Source organism: Mytilus galloprovincialis, chromosome 13, assembly GCF_965363235.1.
Source record: "Mytilus galloprovincialis chromosome 13, xbMytGall1.hap1.1, whole genome shotgun sequence".
Classification (NCBI taxonomy): Eukaryota; Metazoa; Mollusca; class Bivalvia; order Mytilida; family Mytilidae; genus Mytilus; species Mytilus galloprovincialis.
The window spans coordinates 37,733,223-37,756,147 of record NC_134850.1 but is presented as its reverse complement, the minus strand read 5'-3'; the positions used below and the strand labels follow the sequence as shown (position 1 = coordinate 37,756,147).

Genomic DNA, 22,925 nt, shown 5'->3' with positions numbered 1-22,925 from the left:
GAAAAATATTGATGTGCCCTTTTGTACTAAGAAGTGGTTTTTACAACAAAATAAAAGCTTTTATCACATGATATTTTGATCCCTCATTTCATGTGAAGCCATAACATTGAAGGGCTACTCTCATTCGAGGGGTTGTTCCCAACCTTTTGGATAGATTTCTTCATAACGACAGTTTTCTTTTCTTGACCATCGTAAATGAAAAAGTTGAGACGTAAAACTATGCTTGAAACACGCGTGTCACTCAAACGACTTTAAAGTAGTCTCCCTAATCAATTACCTATATTAAAGTCAAAGGATAATTAGAGTTTTAAATCGGAGATTTTTCTTGCTTTTGAAAATTTTTTGTCACAACAACAGCTTTCTTTTCTAAACTATCTTTTAAAGGAGAGGAGACGTCAAAAGTTTGCTTCAAACACGTGCGTCGCAAAGTGGTAAATAAATTATGTGTGTGACATTTAGCGGAAGCCATTTAACCATATAATTTTATCAAACAATTCAATCAACACCTTTATTAATTAGTCCTTTGTTGTCGATAGCTATAAAATGCAATCAGCTGATTATTGATTTTCTGTCCAAATCTTAATGAGGTCAAGGTGATTCCGAGTATTGTCTGATCGGGTAAAGTCCGAGAAACTCGAAAAAAGTAAATAAACAAGATGGAGGAAAATAAATCGTTCTATATATTTCTTTCGCCAAAATCTTTCGCAAATGACGAATTTTTATCGCCACAATTATTATTTTTTCGCAAATTGCGAAAATGGCGACCGCCAGCGGAAACCCTGCTGGTAATAATTTAGAAGCTCCTTAAATAAAATGATTTGACTAAATATGCACCTCATAATTCTTTGGAAGAAAACTTCCAGAAATTTGGTAACAGCACCATCGTCTATGTTCATTTGTAGAGGAAGTTTCTCAAAATTTGGTATTGAGCATGTTTAACTGTGTGATGCTTTTTCTAATCAATCTACAATTCTTATTCAATTGATATTCTTATTCAATTGATATTCTTATTCAATTAATATTCTTATTCAATTAATATTCTTATTCAATTAATTAATACTTGTAAGCATGGATTTATTTTTATGTAATTACATTGTATAGCTCGATCCATATTAACTTTTTTCTTCAATGATATAAGTGTTTCTTATTAAGTTGAAACTGATTGGCCGAATTGCACAATTTATGTTTTACATATCATACCTTAATCAAACTGTTTATAAAAAATTTCAGAAGCGTTCCACAGCAAATTGTTTGGTAAGACAAATTCTTGATCAGGATTACACAGAGCCTCAGTTTGAAATTTCTATCCATGCTGGGGATGACAGAAGTGGTGTCAGGTTATACTTGGATGTCGGAACTGTACCTGGTGGTAGAGATGTATTAAACAATAGAGAACTGGCAGGACCTGCTACCATTTTGTCAGAGGTTTGTAAAAAAAATATTATTTGAAATCAAAGGAAAAGTTTGCTCAGTTGTTCATGCATCTTCATATTATGTTTTATAGTTGTGTTGAGTTAATGCAATTATTGTAAGTAGTTTGTAATTTTTAAGAAGACAATTTTTTTAATAGGTTTTAAAAGCATCTGGTGTTCCGCTGTATTTTACTGTAACTGCTGAGAATGACTCTGGTCAAAAGTCCAAAGCTTCATGTGACCTATCAACATATGATATAACCCCACCTGGTGGAAGATTTGATGAAGATTACAAGACAACCAGTAACCCATCAGTTATTAAAGCTTCAGTAACAGTTTATGAAGATTCAGAGCTTGTAGAAACAAAAGTGGCAATGGGTTATGGAAAAGACATATGGGGTGAACAGATTGTTCCATGGCAAGATGTTGAACTTGACCAAAGCAATATAAATCATATTACTGCAGGTAATTGGTATATGTTTCTCTCTCTATATATAAAGGATCTTGAAAACTAAATAAAAAAATAGCTAGATGAGAGGCATGACAATATGACCCTATAAATACTTGAAAAGTGAGTTTTATACAATTGGTAAGTTTGAATAAAACATTGTAATGAAAGATTAAACATAATGATTTAAGGTTTATATGACCCCTTCTGTTGCCATTTTTGTACGAACTTTTCAAACTTCAATTGTATCAAGACTACAGGTATAATGAATAATAGAGATAGGCCATTTTGTACATATACCATGGGGAAACTTGATGCAAATCATCATTGTTTACTGTTTCATTGCATTTAATAGAAGAGTACTTTGTGGCAAATAAATCAAGATATTTATAGAAAATCCGCAGAGATTTTTGTTATAAAATTTGAAACATAGATTACTTACTTGCTTTTCTATGATGTGCTTGTGTTTATTTTTTACAAAAAGTTCTAATCAACCTGTAATTCCAAAATACCTCGTGCTAGGTCACTAAATTTGAGGGAACCCTAAAAGGTGTACTTGATTTGGTCCATATTTTTGGAAAATGACGCTTTCAGCGGCATGTTTCCAATAATATTGACCTGAACTTCCATTACATTTCTCTGCCTACCACGCTTGGTAGTTCTCCTAAATAATGTCAGCCTTTCTTACCATTTCAACTTAACAACCATTAAAAAAGTATTAATTGGAATCATCTTGACATGCATTGGATAGATACTAGTCTTTATCCAGATTTATGAAGTTTTGAATATTTGGAAATTAGTAATATGGTTATACAAACGTGTTGCGTATGAATCGTCTGATGACACATGGTCTCTGGTCCTTCTTGTTGCCAAAAAGATCGAAGTGTACCAACATGATGTTGTTAAGATACTCATAAATCTATTTTTATACTTTTATTGATTATGTGAAGTAAAACTAAAACATTGTTAAAACATTAAAGATATATAATTGATCAGGGGAAAACTTGATAGTCTTTTTGTTTTACATTTAACAACTGCTTTTATTATAAGAAAATATAATGTGTCTGTGTTCAGTCCACTTTCTACTGGTTATAAGACAGATCGAAATACCAGGAATATTGCGACTGGTTTACGTTTCTGTTTCACTTTCTCAGGATAAATGTATAATTATCGATCTCCATAGTTAAGACTTCGTTACGTTCTTACACATTAATTTCACGATCTTTTCTGCATTACTTGTCAATCTAAACCTCAAATATGTTCAAATAACATAGATAGGACATTATATTTCTTACTAGTTCAGTAGGGCAGCCCCCCGCTAGCGATAAAAAAAATCTACTAGTCTGAGCTGAAAATTTAATACTAGTCTGGGGCATGGGGCTAGTGGCTAAGGACGCAGACTGGGCCCGACTCAATCTTTGTTTACAAAGTTACAGCAGCAGAGTCTGTAACAGACTGTATCTGTATGACATGTGAATAAATTGTCGATATCTATGCTGGATTTAATACAACGGTTTGAGAGAGCGGTGCCGATTTATTGGCAGGGCGTGAGAACAGATTTGAAGCTCTCTTGATGCGATCACTGTCTTACAAAGGATGAGTTTGGTTATTTTGCGGTATTTTACTTGGTGGAATGTCAATACACTCACAGTTAGAGTTATTCTTCACTTGCTTTTCCACAATAGTTGTTGCGTGGTATTCTTTGAATTTCTCGGCAGTTATGGTTCTTTTCGAACATGCTTTTTTGAGGAATTCGTTCAATAACGTGAATTAGCCCCTCAACTACTTTTTACATAAATACTAACTTTGGCTTCAACGCCTTGTTCGTCCTTGACTGGAGATCTAGTTGTAGTTCCAGTTTGGCAAGCATTTTGGGGACATATCCGTCCTCTCTTGACTTGTAATCTCTGGTGATAAATTTTGACATGTATCCTTTCAAGCTTGTTTATTTTTGTTACCGGGCAGGGGTCGCATACTATGGCTCCATATTAAATTATGAGATCAATTCGTAAAGGTCTAATTCATTGTTCTGATCTGACACAAATTTCAATAACTGGAATGCCACCCAAGTTGAATATATGGTTACCCACTATAACAGCATAATTACTTGGAATTGTGTTAAATACCATGACGGTTCAATGGCATAAACTTAAATGGAGACATAAATTTGACATGAAAGATGGTGGGTTAGTGCAAAATAAAAAACAAGCTTACTATGATATATGGTTAAAGAATGATTATCAATTATATGGATCATGGGCAGAGTTGTTATAAAATATAAATATGGCAGAGAAGTGGTTTCAAGTTTGATATAAAGCACCCTGACTGACATGAGAAAAACAAATCTAAGGAGTATTTGTCTAATCTTCAAGGTGAAATAAAACTAGTATAACAATATTATGCTATTGTGTAAATCTACAGAAATAGAATTTGCTTCAAGTAACAGAAATAACTATGTCACTAGTAACTTATTTAACGAGTATGTGGGTAATTAGTCCTATAACATATGACCTTGGGAGCATTATTTACTATTTCTATTTACTGTTCTGATAAAAAAAAATTTTACTAAATGTATCAATGTGCCACACTTCACATTCAAAAATTTAAAAAAAATGAAAATATCAGTATAAAAATGTTAAAAATTGTATAAGAATGCAAAGTCATATGTAATAGTCATTCAATATTGTGGATCATTGAAATAGTCTTGACCTATTTATTAGTACAAAAGAACAGCTAGAAGTCATTGGATACTGTAGATCATTCAGGTAGTCTTGACCTATTTATTTGTACAAAAAAAACCAACCAGTAGTCATTGGATACTGTAGATCATTTAGGTAGTCTTGACTCTTGACCTATTCATTTGTACTAAAAAAAAACAGTCAGTTGTCATCTTCACTTTACACACACATATACGAATATCATGTATATGCTTACGAGACATGTTGCAATGTTAAACTTATCACGGTATGTGAAAATCAAGACTTGCATAAAAAATATCCCAATATTAGAGGCAGTGGCATCATTTTTCCTCAGAGCTTTCAGCTCTTTGATTAATTGTTTTAACCAATAACTACATGAATAAAATTGTTTTAAGGAAATCAATGCTAGCACTGATTGCAGTAATCCTATATCTATCAGTCATTAAATTGCCAAATATGAAAGTACAAGGATAAAGGCTGTGAATTTTCTATAACATTTCCATATGTTTAGCATTAAATCAACACAAGGGAACACAATCCTTAATGTCGGATGACCTTGCTAATGGCACCACTGATGCTTCAATATTAGATCATTTAATGAATATTAATATTCTGCATTGAGACTTCTTTCAATTAGAGTTTTCTTATAAAAAAAAGAAGATGTGGTATGATTGCCAATGAGACAACTCTCCAGAAGAGACAAATTGACACAAAAATTAACAACTATAGGTCACTATACAGCCTTCAACAATGAGCAAAGCCCATGACTGTTTATTATGTTCCTTTTAAATGACAAAGTTCTGCTAGAATAAGATAAAAAAGAGATAAACTTAATTGTTAACCAAAGCTGCATGCATATATTCTTATCAGTACTTGAAAAGAGAGTTTCCAACAACTGCTTTGAATGAAAAACTGTAAAGAAATATGAAGTCATAACTTTATTCCTGTTAGATCAAATATTCTATACCATTTATTCTGTTAGGAACATATGCTGTTATATTTATGTATAATTTTCTAGAATACTCTTTCATTTGGAACTTCAATTTCAGGACAACTCACAGCAACAATGTTTGGATGCAATATTTTGTTTTGATAAGAATCATTGTAGAAATTGTGTTTTTGAATTATATATGATTTTTTTTAGAGTCTGATCCTCTTAATCGAAAGGTGTTTGGAATGTTTACTAGCCCACGCACAGGAAAATTAGTCGGACCAAAAGCAGGCAAGGACTCCTACCATCACTCATCTGGAGATTGTGCAAGAGCATGTGTTGAATTGCCACCAACTAAATGTATGAGTTTTAATTTTGACTCTACAGATGGAGCATGTGAACTTGTTGAAGCCATCGAGGGATACCATTTTAAAAGATCACGATCAGGATATTTTTCCCATTATGAAAGATTGGGTGTAGGAAAGACTAAACAGTTCAACTTTGACCAGATACAGTTACAACACAACACGATTTACTTTGTGAATTTCCTTGTTAGGAATTATCTTGGATATACATCTATAATCAACACTCAAGGTGTCCTTGTTGATTTGACTACACCGACTACAGGTAATATATATATATAATTATATTGCATTATTGCTATTTTGTGAATTTTTCCTTTGATCTTTTTTTGTGATAATTTTTCATATCATGCTACTCGCTTGATGGAAAATTATCACTAGAAACTAAGGAGGCATGTGGTGTTGCTAATGAAATTGACATTATATTGACAATGTCGTCAAAGGTAAAACAGCGATAAACAGATTATCATTGGTCATCTCATCTCGATTGCCTTTCTCGATTTTGCCGTCCCGGCTCAAGTGAAAAAATCAATCTCGTTGATCAACGATAATCTATAATTACAGAGAGTCTAGATAGGATTTACATACAGAATAGAGAATATATGACTACAAAAGTTTTATTTTGATTTGATTGACATATAAAAGAACAACATAAGTTCTTGAAAGCTTTTTATTGAATAAGTATTAGAATACACACTACATTGAATAAGAGAGCATGCAGATAATATACACATGTAGCATATATTATAATGCATAGATACAGCACGGGCATATTGAAATACATGCATAGCACTCATAAACTACACCAATTAATATGCTAAAACTTAAGCATTACTTAAATTTGGGCACATCTAAGATTTAAGCACAACTATGAAATAAAAAAATAAAAAAGTACTAGTTCAAACATTTCTGTTCAGCCTGTGGATAATATTTCTATACATCAATATAAGTTTTGTCCAAACTTCATGTAATTGTTTGAATTTTGGACAGAAGTATCTTATGGTGAAAAGACTGTAATCAAAGCAAAATTTGACATATGTTTTATTTAATATATCTATTTATTCCTTAGTTGTTTTTTTTTGCATTTGAAATTAAGTTACAGTCTTAGATTAAAGTTTTTCAGAAACTAATGACTTTTTCAATATTTGAAAGGTAATGCTACTCGGACAAAAGTTTCATCAAGATCAAAGAATAGCACTTGAAGAAAAAGTTTGATTACTTTTATTTATTTGTCTGATAAATATACTTAGTTTTGGCAATTAACATAACACTTTAACTCTGACAGCAGCAAATGGCAATAGACACAGGGTTCCAAGGTAACTTTTGGGAACTTATCTCAATGCATTATATAAAACATTTTTTCAGGAGATATTAGAAATTCCGGTAAAGACATCCTTCTGCGTGTTGACTGTCTGTCTATCATTCCCGAGGTACACAGACCTGACTGGGTTTTACGTTGTGACGGAACTAATCCTAATATAAAAAATCACAGGTATGTCTTTCAACCATATAATGTTGATGCTTTCTTGTGTAGCCTATTGAAGGAACAAAACATAGCAAGCCTACATAATTCTTTTTGCCCATCACATTTAGGTTCAGTCTACAGTTAAAGTTTGTTAAAACATCAATAACTTTATCAAACCCTTCATTGAATTTTAAGAAAATTGTGTAGAAGCTTTAGTTGATTTTAACACAGCCCAATATCCAGAGCAAAATTTACATATTTTGTTTTTGTGCAACTTGTCTTCTTTTTTTTTGCAGTATAGTCTTACCTGCATTGATATTTTGCTGACATGAACTTTTTTTAATGTAAAGACAGTAGTATCTTTTAAATTTAAAGTGCAATTTCTTTCCAGTTTTGCATAATTATGTACATGTATGCACAGATATTATGTGCAATGTGCTTATTTTTTTTTTTTTATTAATAATGAATATTAAATTAACTGTTGCAGATTGATAGTAGATGGCCCAGGTTCCAAAGCAGTTTTCAATGGATTGGAGCCAAAGACAGATCTCTTGTACACAAGACACAACACATACATTTCAGGTATTTATATCTAGGAATAAAACTTATTGTGTTATGTATTTTTAGTTGATATTTTAATTTTCAGCTGCTGTTATCTTTCTTTGGAATCAGAGTCCTATTTCAATCTGTAGCAAATCAGGTTTTAATAAGAGTGGTGGGTCACCCTATATTGACAAATCTGTCTGTCAGTAACAAATTGTGTATGCTCTATATTTTGAGAACTGTTAGGATTTCATACTTTATACTTGTACATTAACCAACACCAGAGGGTGTCACTGTGTTATAATGTATGTATAACTTGCAAGGTGAAAGGTATAGTTTTCAGCTGACAATAATATTAATATATAATTCCCAAGTCAAACTGAACTGCTATTATTAGCTGTTTTTTAGCTGTTATTTGCCAGTTCTTCATATTTTTAGCAGTCCTTTAGCTGTTCTAAGCATTCAATCTAATAGCAGTTTGAAAAACTGTCACATTTCACCATTTCTTAGCATTCGGCTTAGCATTCGTCTTAGCATTCATCTTAGCATTCGACTTAGCATTCGTCTTAGCATTCATCTTAGCATTCCTCTTAGCAGTCAGGACAACAGTTATGACAGCAGTTCGATAGCAGTTGACCTATTAATCTTTGTTATAAAAATGCTTGGATCTGGCTATGTTTTCAGCTTGAAGTTAAACATTTATTTGAAGATAATTTGATCATTTTCAAATGTGCATTTTGCAATGTTTTGGCTCCATGTTGTGTGGAAATACTTGCTAGTGAAAAACTGTATTTTTGTCATTTATAAGCTTAATTTTGGATGAATTGAATACTTTTACACACCTGCAGTACAGTAAGTTGAACGTTACAGTTAATGCTTGTGTATATTCTGACATAACTTTGTTGGGGGAAACAGAAATCATACAGAAAGCCCACAAAAAGGGGGGATAGTTGTTTACCTAAATAGAATATCTGATGTTGACAGGATTGTATTAGAATACTAGCATATATATACTTACAGTTCAAGATGTTATTTGAAAAAATTAGATATGATTATTTTAATCAATCATTTTGTTAAAAAAACAAATCTAATCATATTCGAGAGTTGAAAAAAGGGGGAGGGAATTCATAGGTAAACCTAGACTGCAAATAGCTGATTGGTTAAAATTGTCCAAACAATCAATTTAATGAAATTAATTTATAATATATAATTTTACTTTAGTTTGATTCAGAAAAAAGAAACATAATATATATTACATGTATCAAGAATTTATTTGTTTAAAATTCAAAAAGAGAAAGAGGATATAACTGTTGTCTTTTGGTCCACATTTAATAGAATAAAAACAGTACATTTGGCATGTTTGGTAATAAAATAATGCTAACAATGAAATAAGTTCTTATTTGAAAATCACTTAGTCAAGGTAGTGATAAGCCTCTTAGCAGTAATAGCTCTTAAATAAGTTGCTTTTTTAAAAGTTTTGATAATTAAAGTGCATTTTTAATTGTTCCTATATCATTACGGCCACTTATATAATTAATAAAGGGTCTAAGACCAGCTAAAGTAAGTGCTACTCTTTTTTTTTTTTTTACATTCCCTTAAAATTAAGTCTGTTATTAGATTGTATTGTTACTGCTCTAATTACAAATATAAGTTTAAGTACAACTTTTTGAAATTTCACATAAGACTTACAGTAAAATATTAATAATTTTTGCTTTCATATCTTGTACACTGTATATTGATTACCAGTATTCATGTGTCGCCTTTGTATTACTTATTACTATTGCAACTTTTGGCAGATCTGATAGCATTCCACAGCAGTTATTAGCAGTTTATAAAACCATATTAGGATGTAAAACTTAGCAGTTGGCATGAATATTCATTATTGACAGCTGTTATTATAGCAGTTCTCATGAATATTCATTATTTGATAGCTGTTATTATAGCAGTTCTCATGAATATTCAGATCTCATTTAAATTTTTCGTTAAAAATAACTGCCAAAGAACTGTGAAGGCTAAATAAACTGCTAAGAAACAGCTATGGAATGCTATTGGAATGCCTTTATGCAAATTAATCATTGCCTTATATTTGGTAACTGTGAATGCTAATAAACTGCCAAAGAACTGCTGTCAAGTGGGAACTGTGAATGCTAATAAACTGCCAAATAACTGCTGTCAAGTGGGAACTGTGAATGCTAATTAACTGCTAAAGAACTGCAGTTCACTTTGACTTGGGAGTTACCCCATGTCCTGTGGTAAAGATTGTGTTTGGTCTATATCTTGACAACTGTTATGATTTCAAATTTTATAGGATATTTATCAGTTAAATTAAACACTTTTACTCATAAAACCTAGAAAAAAATCAAGCTTTGTATATAACAAGACCATGTATTAACTTTAAAAATCAGCTTATTCAAACAAATTTTGTACATTATTTACAGTGGGACTCCCAGAGATCATCCAGCTCCCCCTCAATGATGTTTAGTTTTAGTTAGGATATTAGGGTTTTCTCCAAGATTTTTCTGTTCACTGTTCATGAAAATGGACAAGAGTGGGCAGTGTATGGTGTAATAAGGACATTCATTCTTGTTCACCCTTTTTTTTTTATTTACAGCTAACTGGGATGGATTCATAGATAGAGAAAGTGGACTGTTGGGTTATGCAATATTTGTTGGAAAGAGTGTCTGTGACGATTTGATACATCCACATTATGATCCACATAAACATCTGTTTGAGGTATCCCAGTGGACTCATACTGCTACAATTTATCCTATTCCTGCTCCATATAAAACACTGCCAGGTGATAAACCTTATCTGAAATTAAAAGGAAAACATCATTTTCATTAATTTCATGTTTCATAAAAAATAATAAAGATTACAAACCTGAAAAATAAAAGTATGTTCATTGATTTGATATTCAACAGTCTGAAAGCACAATTACATAGTTTATTTTAGTCAGCTTGGACTGGGTCTTACTTTTGTTTTTGAGATATGATTGCTTTCAAGCAATCTGTAGACTTATACCAGTGGCTCAGGACAATGCCCTCACGTCAACCATTTTATTCTAAACATTAAGGACCGTCTCAGATTCTTATGATTGTCTTGCTTTAAAAGGTAAAAACAAACAAAGGGATTGAACTTTAACAACTTTCCTATAATGTTCTTTTCATAATCTTCATGTTTGATATTTCCCTTGACTTATATGCGTGTTTTTAACAACACAGAAAATCAGAATCAAGCAGTATTTATATTAAGTGTTTTTATTAATTTAGAAACACGTCAGAGGGAATTCCCCAGTTGTGATAAAAATGCGAGAGTTCCGTCTGAATTCCGATAAATCTATTTCTGTCATAAAAGAACTGAAGTTGAGTTTTACTTATAGATCACCGTTTTTAAACTGATATTTGATATTGTACTTCCATAAAAAATAGAAAACCATTTAGGTTTAATATACGTTCTTACTACAGGGTTTGTTAAGGTAATTATGCGCATGCGCAGTGCTCTAGCTAGAAATCAAAAGGGGCAGGGTGCCAGTGGAGGGCAGGGCACTTTTTATGATAAGAAAAGGCACTGCTATTTTTTTTGTCTATGTTTCTGTGTGTATCACGAGTTAACGAATCTCTTTTTTTTACTGTATATGTTTTTTTTTTTAAATAAAGATGCATTTTAACTATAGTCTTTATTTCATTGTTTGTGTAGTTATGAATTATATAGTACATCTTCATCAACATATTATGTGTTTATAGTTTAGCTTCACTCTACCCATTGTCGAAGAATTTTTTTTCTATCTTTATAAGAATTTCAGCTTTTTAAACGTATTATCTCTAACTTTTTGTGTATTACTAATTTATCAATGTTTAGAACATGGATTGCTAAAAGTATAATTATCAAACAGAAATTGCAATATATTTTTTTTAATATGTTCATAGACAGTTGATATCCTTAAGGTAACATTATTATGTTATTATATATTCAATTGGTTCTTTATTCCTTTTTTTGATACTAGATAATATTTTTAGAGCACAAATTTGTAATAAGCTAAAACAGGGGAAGTAACTCCAAAATTAATTTCCAACACGTTTGCGTTAATTAAAAACTGTGCTTGTCGCTAACAAGTTGAGATGGAAGGCATTTCTGTGAAGGCATAGTTTTATTTAGATGACTTAAATTCAATTCTAAAGTCATGAAAGTCTTCATTTATACACTCTTCCATTGGGACTTGGAAATCGAAAATGCCGACCCAAGCTAAACACACTCGCTGACACATTCATCAAACGTATGACAAAAAGATACATTGTCCTAATTAAATTACCTAGATATTAACATCTTTGAAGTCTTTGTCATTGTAATTGATTATAATGACATGATTAACCTGGGGGCAATCACACAGGTGTCAGATATGTAATTAACTTGGAGATCAGAAATCGATGAAACAAAAGGCAATTTTACCAAAACGGCACTAGATAATTTTGGAAAAAGACGTCAGGGCAGAAGGGCGCGGATGAAGGCACACAGGGCGCGGATGAAGGCACCCAGGGCGCGGCGCCCTTCTATTTTGGGCTAGCGAGACCACTGCATGCGTATAGTTTTCTTGACTTCAAGGGGTAAATCATATGCATCATTTAAATTAAAATAAATTAGTCCACATCATTAAGATTTATTTTCAACACCCCTTCAGGTGAAATGAAGTCTTCCATATTATTGTTTTGAGTTGTCTCCCTTCCGGAAGTCACTTCCGTGATTCCTCAACCAAAACATTATGTTGAGAAAAATTAACTCGTTCTGCCGATAAACGTCGTATTATTTTAAAAACGATCGCAATTTAAACCGAGGAATGTGTACGGAAAGGAGTCATGATCACTGACCCAAAGGAAATTAAATATATAGAGTTAGGAATGGGGTTTCTCCTAGAATTAACGTAGGAAAATAGGTGATAATATACGAAGTGAAATACTTCTCACTCTGAGTCTCAGTGACTGCTGTGGAAAGTAAACTTGGAATTGATAGTACAAAAATAAAACACAATAGGCCTAAGTACATTGTTCATACACTTTTAACCGGGATTGGCTATTTTGTTACTATTCAGATTACGTAAATTACATTTTACATGTGCAGTTGAATTAGTTTTGAAAATAATATTATCCAGCTACATGTATACATGTGTCAATGAAAACAATGGCAATCGTATCCCTCAGAGCAATCTGCTCTTTGATTAACATTACTTTTTGTATATTGCAGATGACAGATACTATATATCAGTTAGAGCGTTGAATAATGTAGAATATGGAGGTCCATTGGCTACAACTGTTTGTCATTCCACACCAATTTCTGTAGATAACTCACCACCTTTAGCCTTGGAAATTTATGATATAAGCTACAACGAAATAACCTCCACCATCAGAGCAAAGCACAACTCTAGGTTAGTATTTTGCTATATTTTTATGCCCCACCTACAATAGTAGAGGGGCATTATGTTTTCTGGTCTGTGCGTCCGTTCGTCCGTCTGTCCGTTCGTTCGTCCGTCTGTCCCGCTTCAGGTTAAAGTTTTTGGTCAAGGTAGTTTTTGATGAAGTTGAAGTCCAATCGACTTCAAACTTAGTATACATGTTCCCTATGATATCATCTTTTTAATTTTAATGCCAAATTAGAGAGTTTACCCTAATATCACGGTCCACTGAACATAGAAAATGATAGTGCGAGTGGGGCATTAGTGTACTGGGGACACATTCTTGTTTAATTTATTTTCATGATTCCCTCAAACCATAAAGTTTTGAAATCATCTTAAAATCATGATTTTTTAACCAAACAAAGCAACAATTTATTTAGATTCTTAGAAAGTTGATTTGACTATTGACTTTTAATCTAAATAACCTAAAAAATGTGGTGCACACTGTTGAATAACCCACTACACAGGTTATTCAGTGTGCACCTCATGTTTGGGGTTATTTCTTCATAACCAGAAAAAATGTTACAGTCATTCCTTAAGTTACTTAAAGTTCTTTGTATAAAATACTTGAAGCCTTAAAAAATAATAATCTGGGAATATGAAAGTTGTTTGTTTTACAAGTGTACAGATGGATGCAGTCGTAACCAGTACATATAAGTTAACCTTAGAGTGAAGACTCTTTTTTATACCCCACCTACGATAGTAGAGGGGCATTATGTTTTCTGGTCTGTGCGTCCGTTCGTTCGTTCGTCCGTCTGTCCCGCTTCAGGTTAAAGTTTTTGGTCGAGGTAGTTTTTGATGAAGTTGAAGTCCAATCGACTTCAAACTTGGTACACATGTTCCCTATGATATGATCTTTCTAATTTTAATGCCTAATTAGAGATTTTACCCCAATTTCACGGTCCACTGAACATAGAAAATGATAGTGCGAGTGGGGCATTCGTGTACTGAGGACACATTCTTGTTTTTTAATCTTATGCAGACATGCTAGCTTAGCTAACATCCTCAGTGACAGATCTAAACAATCTGCTCTTTGGTCGGGTTGTTGTCTCTTTGACATATTCCCCATTTCCATTCTCAGTTTTATTAAAACCTATCTGTTCTTCTTTAAATTTTAATGATAGACTGCTTTCACTTAACCCTTTCCAACATCATGTCCCGCTTTTTGACGCCACCCCCTTTACTCCATAATGACGCCTTTTCAAGTTTTGAGCCTGTGTAGTGCCTCAGTTGAAATGTCTTACCTAGGGAAAATCTTTATCAGACCTAATAAAATTTGTATCTAATATAAAAAGGGTATTCAAGAGAATATCTGACTGGAATTTCATTGAGGAAATATTTCTTTTTGCAATGCATTGATACTTTAAACCTGATAATTTTTTTTAATTGGAAAAATCCTATGCGAATCAAGTATGTGTAAAAAAAATGTCAATGGAGGAAAGGGTTAACAAATAGTTTTAGAAATTGCGTTGAATATTATCAGTACATACATAGATAAACTGATTAGATCTATCCAAAAACGCCAAAATATTAAATTTTATAAAATCATAAGGTATTTCCATCAATCAGACAGAACACATTATTTGTTTTCCTTTTTTTAATCCAGGATCTTTATCTTCCCTATTTCACATATTGTTTATGGTATTTTAACAATGTATATCCTTATTTTTAGTGATCCACATTCTGGATTGGAATTCAATGACATATGTTTAGGGAGGTCAAAGAGAGATTGTGTAGAGATGAAATGGATCAGACTTTCATTTGATTCTAACATAACACTTGTTAGAATTCTAACTGATGGTGTTCCCATCTGGCTGAAAATCAGAGTAATCAATTATGGTAATTTATTATTATTTAATTTATTAGTGTTTTCCCTCTTGCTGTTCACTGCTCATATACCTCATATTTTTGCCTAATAAGTATATTTTCTTTTAAAATTTGGAACCAAACCTCAAGTTCTTAGATATCTTACTTAACAAACAGATTAGAAGGATGGATTTAATGAAATTCTCAGTTACTCCTTAACTGTGAGTTTTGTCTTTTGAAACAATAGAAACAGTTACTCCTAAAATGTGAGTTTTGTCTTTTGAAACAATAGAACTATCATATCTATGTTCCTTTAAAATATGATGGTATTTCATAAACTAAAGCGAAAAATATGAAAATCACACTACAGAATTTCATAAAACTTTGTAGATAATAAGGACATACTATGTAGATGTGTATATCAACAGGAAATAATGATTCTGATATTTTTTCTAGGAATTATGCCATTCTGAACTTATAATTTTGGTGAAAATGTTGAAATGCAAAGTATATCAATGTTATGAATTTTTTTTTTTTAGATATATCGGTCTTCACAGAAAATAGATTAATTTGATAGTTTAAACAATTGTTTTTTATTGTATTCTTTAGTTGACATGCGTACTATTGTTGTTGCTGATACACCTATTATTAATGACAAAACTGCACCATTTTCTGGATCTGTAATGGACGGATCTTTGTATGGTGAAGATGTATTGTACACAAAGTATTCAGATACTGTAAGTGTACTTAGTACTACATTTGGGGTTTTTGATGACCATGTCTATTCATGATAGACCCACACATGAGTAAATTATTTTGGTACAAAAAACTGTATGTATGAAGTAACCAGTCTGATATAAGAATTCACTAGAAGTTTTACAGAACTGACTGCAGGAATCTGTTTTTGTGTGTGGGGCCTCAAATTTGCAAAATAGTTCTGCGGTTTCTCTGAATATTGAATATTAAGACTTAGAACATTTTTAGAATAGAACACACTATTGTTAGCTTTATTTAGGTATTTATGTACCTCAAGCTTGTAGTTTTTATGCCACTGTTACAAGAAACCACATTCAAGTGTTAAGGCTTACTTGTGGGGTTCAATAGGAAGAAATCACACCAACAACAATATTCATCAAGGATCTATGAGCTTAAATGACTGCGAAGAGTGAATATAAGGACTGCTTAACAATTGAAATTTCAAATGAGCATTTTCAAATTTTATATATTATGAATTTACTTTGCATACAGGGATTTAGGTATACTATGCATATTGTAAACTGAATTTATGCTTAGTCATCATAGTAAAGGCCAAGGATTGTTCAATCGCCATGAAACATTTATATAACTTTATATTTGAGTTAATTTCATTAAAACTCTGAAGATAGTTAAGCCACATTTGGTGAAATTCTACATGTTTTCTTTTTTTACCCAATATAGGTTTTATTTCTGTAAATATAAGGCAGTGCAATTTCCCATTGAAAGTCCTTTAACTGCTAAAACTACCACTTTTATTATGAAGTTTTGAAAAAAATTATATCGTAGAATGGTAAGCTCATATGCACTAATATTTTTTCAAAGATAAAATATTATGGCTGTGCAGTATATTTTCAACATCTATATGCCCAGTTTGAACTTCAACTAGAATTCTGTACTACCCCTTGAAGTCTTCCTTGAAATTCGAGGCAACCACTATTTATGTTTATTTATACTTTTAACATTCCCAAGTTATGTCTCTATGAGATGAAACATAGAGATCATAACAGAAACCAGTAGGTAAACAAAACAAAATATATATGAATATTAAAAACTCCCAAAAAGAGAGTTTATGAAACAGCTGTATTTACAAATTGAACCTATATCCTTTGTGTGCTGATGAATGGATCAGTGTTTCATGTTGAGTCTGAATACCTGCTACTTTTGTTTTTCAGATATGTGCTAATTGGTTACATTTCTATGACCCTGAGTCTGGTATTGGATTGTATTTGGTCAGTGTTAGTTCTGTCAAACAGATAAATGTAACAGACATTGCTAACTTGACTGAGTACAGCAGGACAACACATGAAGCTTGTGTAGATCTTACTCCAGAAAACCATCTGGAACATGGACATACTTACTTCACAACTGTGTGGGCATTTAATGGCGCTAATAATCAGAAAAATGTTTCAGCTATTTCTAATGGAGGTAAAAAAACTACCTGCTTATCTACATACTATAAAAAATCATATGATTAGTAAAATAACAAAAATAAAAATATTTTTCCCTAGAAATAAGTGTGGACACAAATCAATATGGATAGTACGTTTGGATGTTTGACAGTCTTTTCTGACAAATAGAGTTCTCTGGTTTTTCCCTAGAAATAATACAACAAAACCACACTCCATTGCTTAGTTAGTTGTAGAGCTTATATAAGAAATTCCCCCTATATTATGTTTCATCACTGACAAATATCTTGAGATTCATGTCTGAAGAAAATTGATACAAACCTGAAAAAGAAGTAGAATACATAGATATGGGTCATTAATCTTGTTAGGTATGTTTCTTAGAAACAGTTCCTTAAAAGGTAAACAATTTTTTATTTGATGATTTTTGTATAACTACTTGGGCTTCTAACAAGTATTATTTGACCTAATGTAAACTGATTTCAATATCATGGACCTAAGAAGAATTATACTATATTGGCACATACAAATTGCTGTATTTTAGAAGCTAACACATTATTGTGTGAAATCTGGTGTCTGTTATTTATTTGTATCTGATTTTACAGTGACTGTAGACCTAACAGAGCCAGTTTCTGGACATGTTATTGATGGAAACAAGACAGATTTTAAAGATATCCAGTTCTCTGGTAATGCAGCTAAAGTGGAAGTTCAATGGAAAGATTACCATGATCCTGAATCAACAATCAGACAGTATGAAGTGCAAGTTCAAGCAGCACCGTATGTTTGTTTTATTATTTGTTTTTGGGTGGAGTGTTAATTGTACCAAAACTAAAAATTGAAAAAAAAAATTCTCACTTCAAGCAATTGCATATTCATTGAATTAAACATGCATATTATGTGATCTGAGAGTCAAAGCTTTTAAGAGCATCTTGTTCCATGGTACAATATACAGCCATCGTCAGATATTCTCAAAATCAAATAGGGAAACCAAAAATAATTATGCATAAGCACAGTAAAAGAGTCACAGACACTACATTGATGTGTTTAAAGCATTTCTATGAAAAACTTAATGAAGTTTTTGCATTATTCACTTCTGTCTTTTTTCAGAAACTTAACTGACAACTACAAAATTACCAGAGATTTTGAGCCATATTCTAATACTACAGAGAGTGTAAAATGGCTGAATTTTCATTTTCAACATAAAGACAAAGTAAAACTTTTCCTTCGTACTACAAATGGAGCTCATAACTCTATAGTCACCTCTACTGATGGCTATGTTATAGACCTTACACCACCAAACCTATTGTATTTAGGAGATGGATTTGTACAACATAAAGATCTAGAATTCCAGGTCAGTGCTTTATAACATTGTAAGTTATGGGGTAAAATAAAATGGCATTTTCATTATTTAGCAATGATGTGGTCTTATGAATGTTTTTTTGCAGGGTCATTTAAATGACTTTTTATGATTTAATGTCTTTACTTCAATAATATTCCATTTGATTTGTAGAATAATTGCAGTATATTCACAAGATAAGGTTCAAATTGTTGTAATAAGAGGGTAGCAATTTTTTGTTTTTGATTAGAAATTTTTTTTTTCTTTACAGTCAGATACGAAAAATCTGTCATGTAACTTCAAATTTATTGATGAAGAATCTGGATTAGATCATTTCCAAATACAGATTTACGAACAGTATCAAAGTATAAGATCACTAATATTCCCAGGTAAGTTTATAATTTATTTTTGATAGATAAAATTGAGAATGGAAGTGGAGAATATTTCAAAGAGACAACAACCTGACCAAAGAGCAGGTAACAGCCAAAGGCCACCAATGGGTCTTCAAGGCAGCTAGAAAATTCCGCACCAGTGGGCTTCAGCTGGCCCCTAAATAAATTTTCAAAGTTTAGATCTTGTTCTAATTCTATACCAACTCTTCGAGAAGACAGTAACAAATTTGATACTCTTGACTCTATACTGTCTTAACTTGTATAAGATGAAAACATTTGTTTTAACCCTTTCACTGATAGCTGCCAAGACAGGAGCTACTCTGAGACGATGGCTTCCCTGGCTACTATTACTCAAGTGGGAGATATTCATAATACATGTCAATAAAAACTTGTCTGTAGTTATTTGTGTCTTTATTTCATTCACTAACATCATGTTCACAGTTTTGTTCATGTTTTGATGATTTTTTCTCATAAAATATTTAAATTTTCAAATTTTCGGCATTATCTAGGTGAAATTCTCAAAATTCTGCTCTTTGACCCCAAATCTTATTTTTTTTACCCAAAACGGCAAAATTTTAAACAATTTAATGAGGCTGTACAAATTCCTTACACTGAATGATGTCCATTTCAAGTGTTTTGTACATGAAACGACATTTTATGTCAAAAAAGTATACTAGTTTGGCTTCAACTCTTCCATATTCTTTCAAAAAAAATGTTCCCCCATTTCAAATTCTCGTAAATTCCGTTAATTTCCTCTGATTTTGACAAGGTTTTAAACAAACAGAAGCACCATGTTTACACTTTCATTCGGGTATTCAACAAAAAAAGATAACTCATGTTTGCATTGTTTTTAGCGGGAAATATAAAAGAGGTATTCCGATCTCGGTAAAACGTCAGTTGTCTGAATCGTGAATCCCGGTAAATCGGTACTCATCGGCAAAAGGGTTAAACATTATCTGCAGTGGCGGATCCAGAACTTTTCCTTGCTTCAATGATTCCCAATATAATTAACCAAATTTTTCCCACGAAAGAGGGGCCCAGGCCCCCCAGCCCCCCCCCCCCCTTATGATCTGTATGATATACACTAGTACTGATTGTATTCTATTCCATTAAAATGAATGTGACAGTTCATTAAAGTGTTAGTTTTCAACAAATAAGGATTATTAAATGCGAATAAAAGAAATTATGCAGAATAAACATCCATTAAACAACAACCCAACATCAAAGGTTAAACAAAAGATCAACACATTAATTTTATTTTTTATCTTTAGCAACACAAAATGATTGGATGCAGCTTGATGACGAGACTGTAAATGAATTTGTTGACTCCAGTCTAGATTTGCTGCAAGGCACTGTATACAGTATCAGAATAGGAGCTGTTAATAAAGCAGGATTTGTAGCAGCTTTTGAAACAAATGGTGTGAAAATAGACAAAACTCCTCCAATTGTAAGCAATTCAAATTTGTTAAAATGAAGAAGAAATAATTCAATTATGGTTTTAATTATATGGCTTATTTATATTAGTGGAAAATGTGACATGGACTCTTGTTTTTGGAGGGTGAACATACAATGTATAATTTGATTTTCTTTGTGGAAAACATGGACACTTTTGAATCATTTTCTGAACTATTTGACAAAGATTATAGAAATGTTAGTTATGATGATATTGGAATAAACTGAAGCTTGATTGTAGTCTTTCCTCATGAAAATTGTATATCATAATTGATTTAACCTTTGTTGAGGTAAAAATAATTAAAATAAATGGCTGTTTATTCTAGATAAACAATTGGTCAGAACAGTTGTAAATTGGTGCAGAGTTAAAGAAAAAACTTGTCGGGTTTAAATTTGTGGTAATTTTCTTGTAAACTTTTATAAACAGGTTAGTCGGCTTCATGTGAACACCTTGGCTGATGACGAAGAACAAGTTGTATATGGTTATGTGTGGCAAGCTGATACAGACGGTATAAAGGCAGCATGGCAAGCTTCAGATCATCAGTCAGGAATTATCAGTTTTAAAATAGCTGTTGGAACAACACCAGGTAAATAAACTACTGTAAACCAACTAATTTTTAATATCCATTTATTTTTTTATTTTCTTGTAGAAAAAAAAACGTGAATATAAATCGTTGTGAATATAATGTAAAACTTTTTTTTACAAATTTCTAACTACATGAAGGAAATTGGCCAAGAAAGGGCTAATTGTGAAATAAAGTATCTGTGAAAAATATTTGCCTTACAGTGTATTTGTTACTCCCATGACTTGTTTTTCTAGGGTTTTTTCAAATTATTTATACTTGTTATAAATAGTTTGTTAGATCTACTCAGAGCTAAGAATATTCAATTATTGATTATGATTTCTTATTGTAAGGTGGAGATGAGGTGAAGTCATGGACAGATATAGGATTAAAGAAAGAAACATATGTTGATGGGTTGTCACTGGGAGTCAGTGACATTGACACCAAGACCCCAGTATATTATGTCAGTTTAGTGGCAATAAATGGAGCAGGCCTAGAAAGTTCACCAGTGACGTCTACACCTATAGTGGTGGTTGAATCAGATAGACCAGGTATTAATGGATGACACATAGTTTATTTGTGGTTAATATTTTTTTTTTAACCTCATTTAGTTGAGATGATAGATAAGGCTCCAAAAACAAATGCATGTCGCTTGGCAGAAAAAACTAAGGAAACTATGTTGATTTTTTTTTTATAATTTTACATATCAAATATTTTCAAGAGTTATGCCCCTTGGAAATATTAATTATGAATGAAAATAACATTTATTAAAAGTAATTAGGAATACAAATTTTTAGCATTTTTATGTCCTACCTTCAATAGAAGAGGCTTAAGGGGAATTTTTGTTTTTAAGTCCAGGTTTATTTGTTTGTCCGTCTGTCCCAATCAGGTTAAAGTTTTTTGGTCAAGGTAGTTTTGATGAAGTTGAAGTCCAATCAACTTAAAACTCAGTACAGATGTTCCCTATGATATGATATTTCTGATGTTTATTCCAAATTAGAGTTTTGACCCTAATTTCAGGATCCACTGAACATAGAACATGATAGTGGGAGTGGGGGTCGTGTTCTATGGACACATTCTTGTTTTTCAGTTATTTCCCTTTGGACAGATTAAAAAATGTTGTTCAATTTGTGAATGCATGCTTGCTCTTTAAATTTGAACATTTCAGGTTTGTCATAACAGAGTTGTAGGACATTTAACAGTCTTATTTAAAGCAATATTCATACAATGAAGGTATATATAGCTACATTATCACTAATGAATCATTTGAAACATGCAGGTGTGAATTGTCAGTTATGTATGGTAAAAAATGTGTGTGTAAACCTTTTTCTTTGTTTGTAGGTATAGTAATTGATAGCAGTGACAACACAGATATAATCCTGTATCTAGATCTGACATTAATGTTAACATCCATTGTCAGTCTTGTATTTGTACCGTCAGTGTACAGTTTACCTTTAATGTTTTTTGTAGGTATAGCTATTGATGGTACTGACAATACAGACCATGATCCTGTATCTGAAATCGGTGTGGACATAGATTACCAGTCAGATATATCTACCCTCAGTGTACAGTACACAGGATTTGAGAGCCATCTTCATGGTGTCATCGACTATGAATGGGCTGTGGGGACAACTCCAGGTGGACAAGATGTCACCACATTTTCATCTGATGGAATTTTACACATAGAAGAGCAAAATATTGCTGGAGATGGTAGGATATGTTTTGTAATAAATAGTATTTTAATGAAATATGGGTAACAACAAACTCGAAGATATACAATAGATTTTAATTGCACCTCCTTTATGAGTTGTTCTAATAGATATATATCTCCTTTAGTTAAGTTTTAAGACTAGTGCCTTAGCCATTGTGAAGGTATTTATTTTCACTTGCAATTAAATTGACTCAAAGAAGTTG

General features: G+C 32.1%; 1 protein-coding gene across 1 annotated transcript in view; it reads left to right on the top strand.

Annotated features, from left to right (window-relative positions):
* The window catches only part of LOC143057489 (uncharacterized), a 52,711-nt gene extending 31,135 nt beyond the window's left edge, over positions 1-21,576 (top strand). Inside the window, exons 19-34 of the mRNA XM_076230796.1 lie at positions 1,231-1,425; positions 1,571-1,877; positions 5,704-6,117; positions 7,218-7,344; positions 7,805-7,899; positions 10,472-10,657; positions 13,096-13,276; positions 14,976-15,142; positions 15,719-15,846; positions 17,038-17,290; positions 17,874-18,045; positions 18,376-18,619; positions 18,876-18,993; positions 20,268-20,443; positions 20,876-21,035; positions 21,365-21,576. Of these exons, the coding sequence (XP_076086911.1) occupies positions 1,231-1,425; positions 1,571-1,877; positions 5,704-6,117; positions 7,218-7,344; positions 7,805-7,899; positions 10,472-10,657; positions 13,096-13,276; positions 14,976-15,142; positions 15,719-15,846; positions 17,038-17,290; positions 17,874-18,045; positions 18,376-18,619; positions 18,876-18,993; positions 20,268-20,443; positions 20,876-21,035; positions 21,365-21,576 (3,135 nt within the window). The remainder of the gene's footprint in view (positions 1-1,230; positions 1,426-1,570; positions 1,878-5,703; positions 6,118-7,217; positions 7,345-7,804; positions 7,900-10,471; positions 10,658-13,095; positions 13,277-14,975; positions 15,143-15,718; positions 15,847-17,037; positions 17,291-17,873; positions 18,046-18,375; positions 18,620-18,875; positions 18,994-20,267; positions 20,444-20,875; positions 21,036-21,364) is intronic.
* The last annotated feature ends 1,349 nt before the right edge of the window (positions 21,577-22,925 follow it).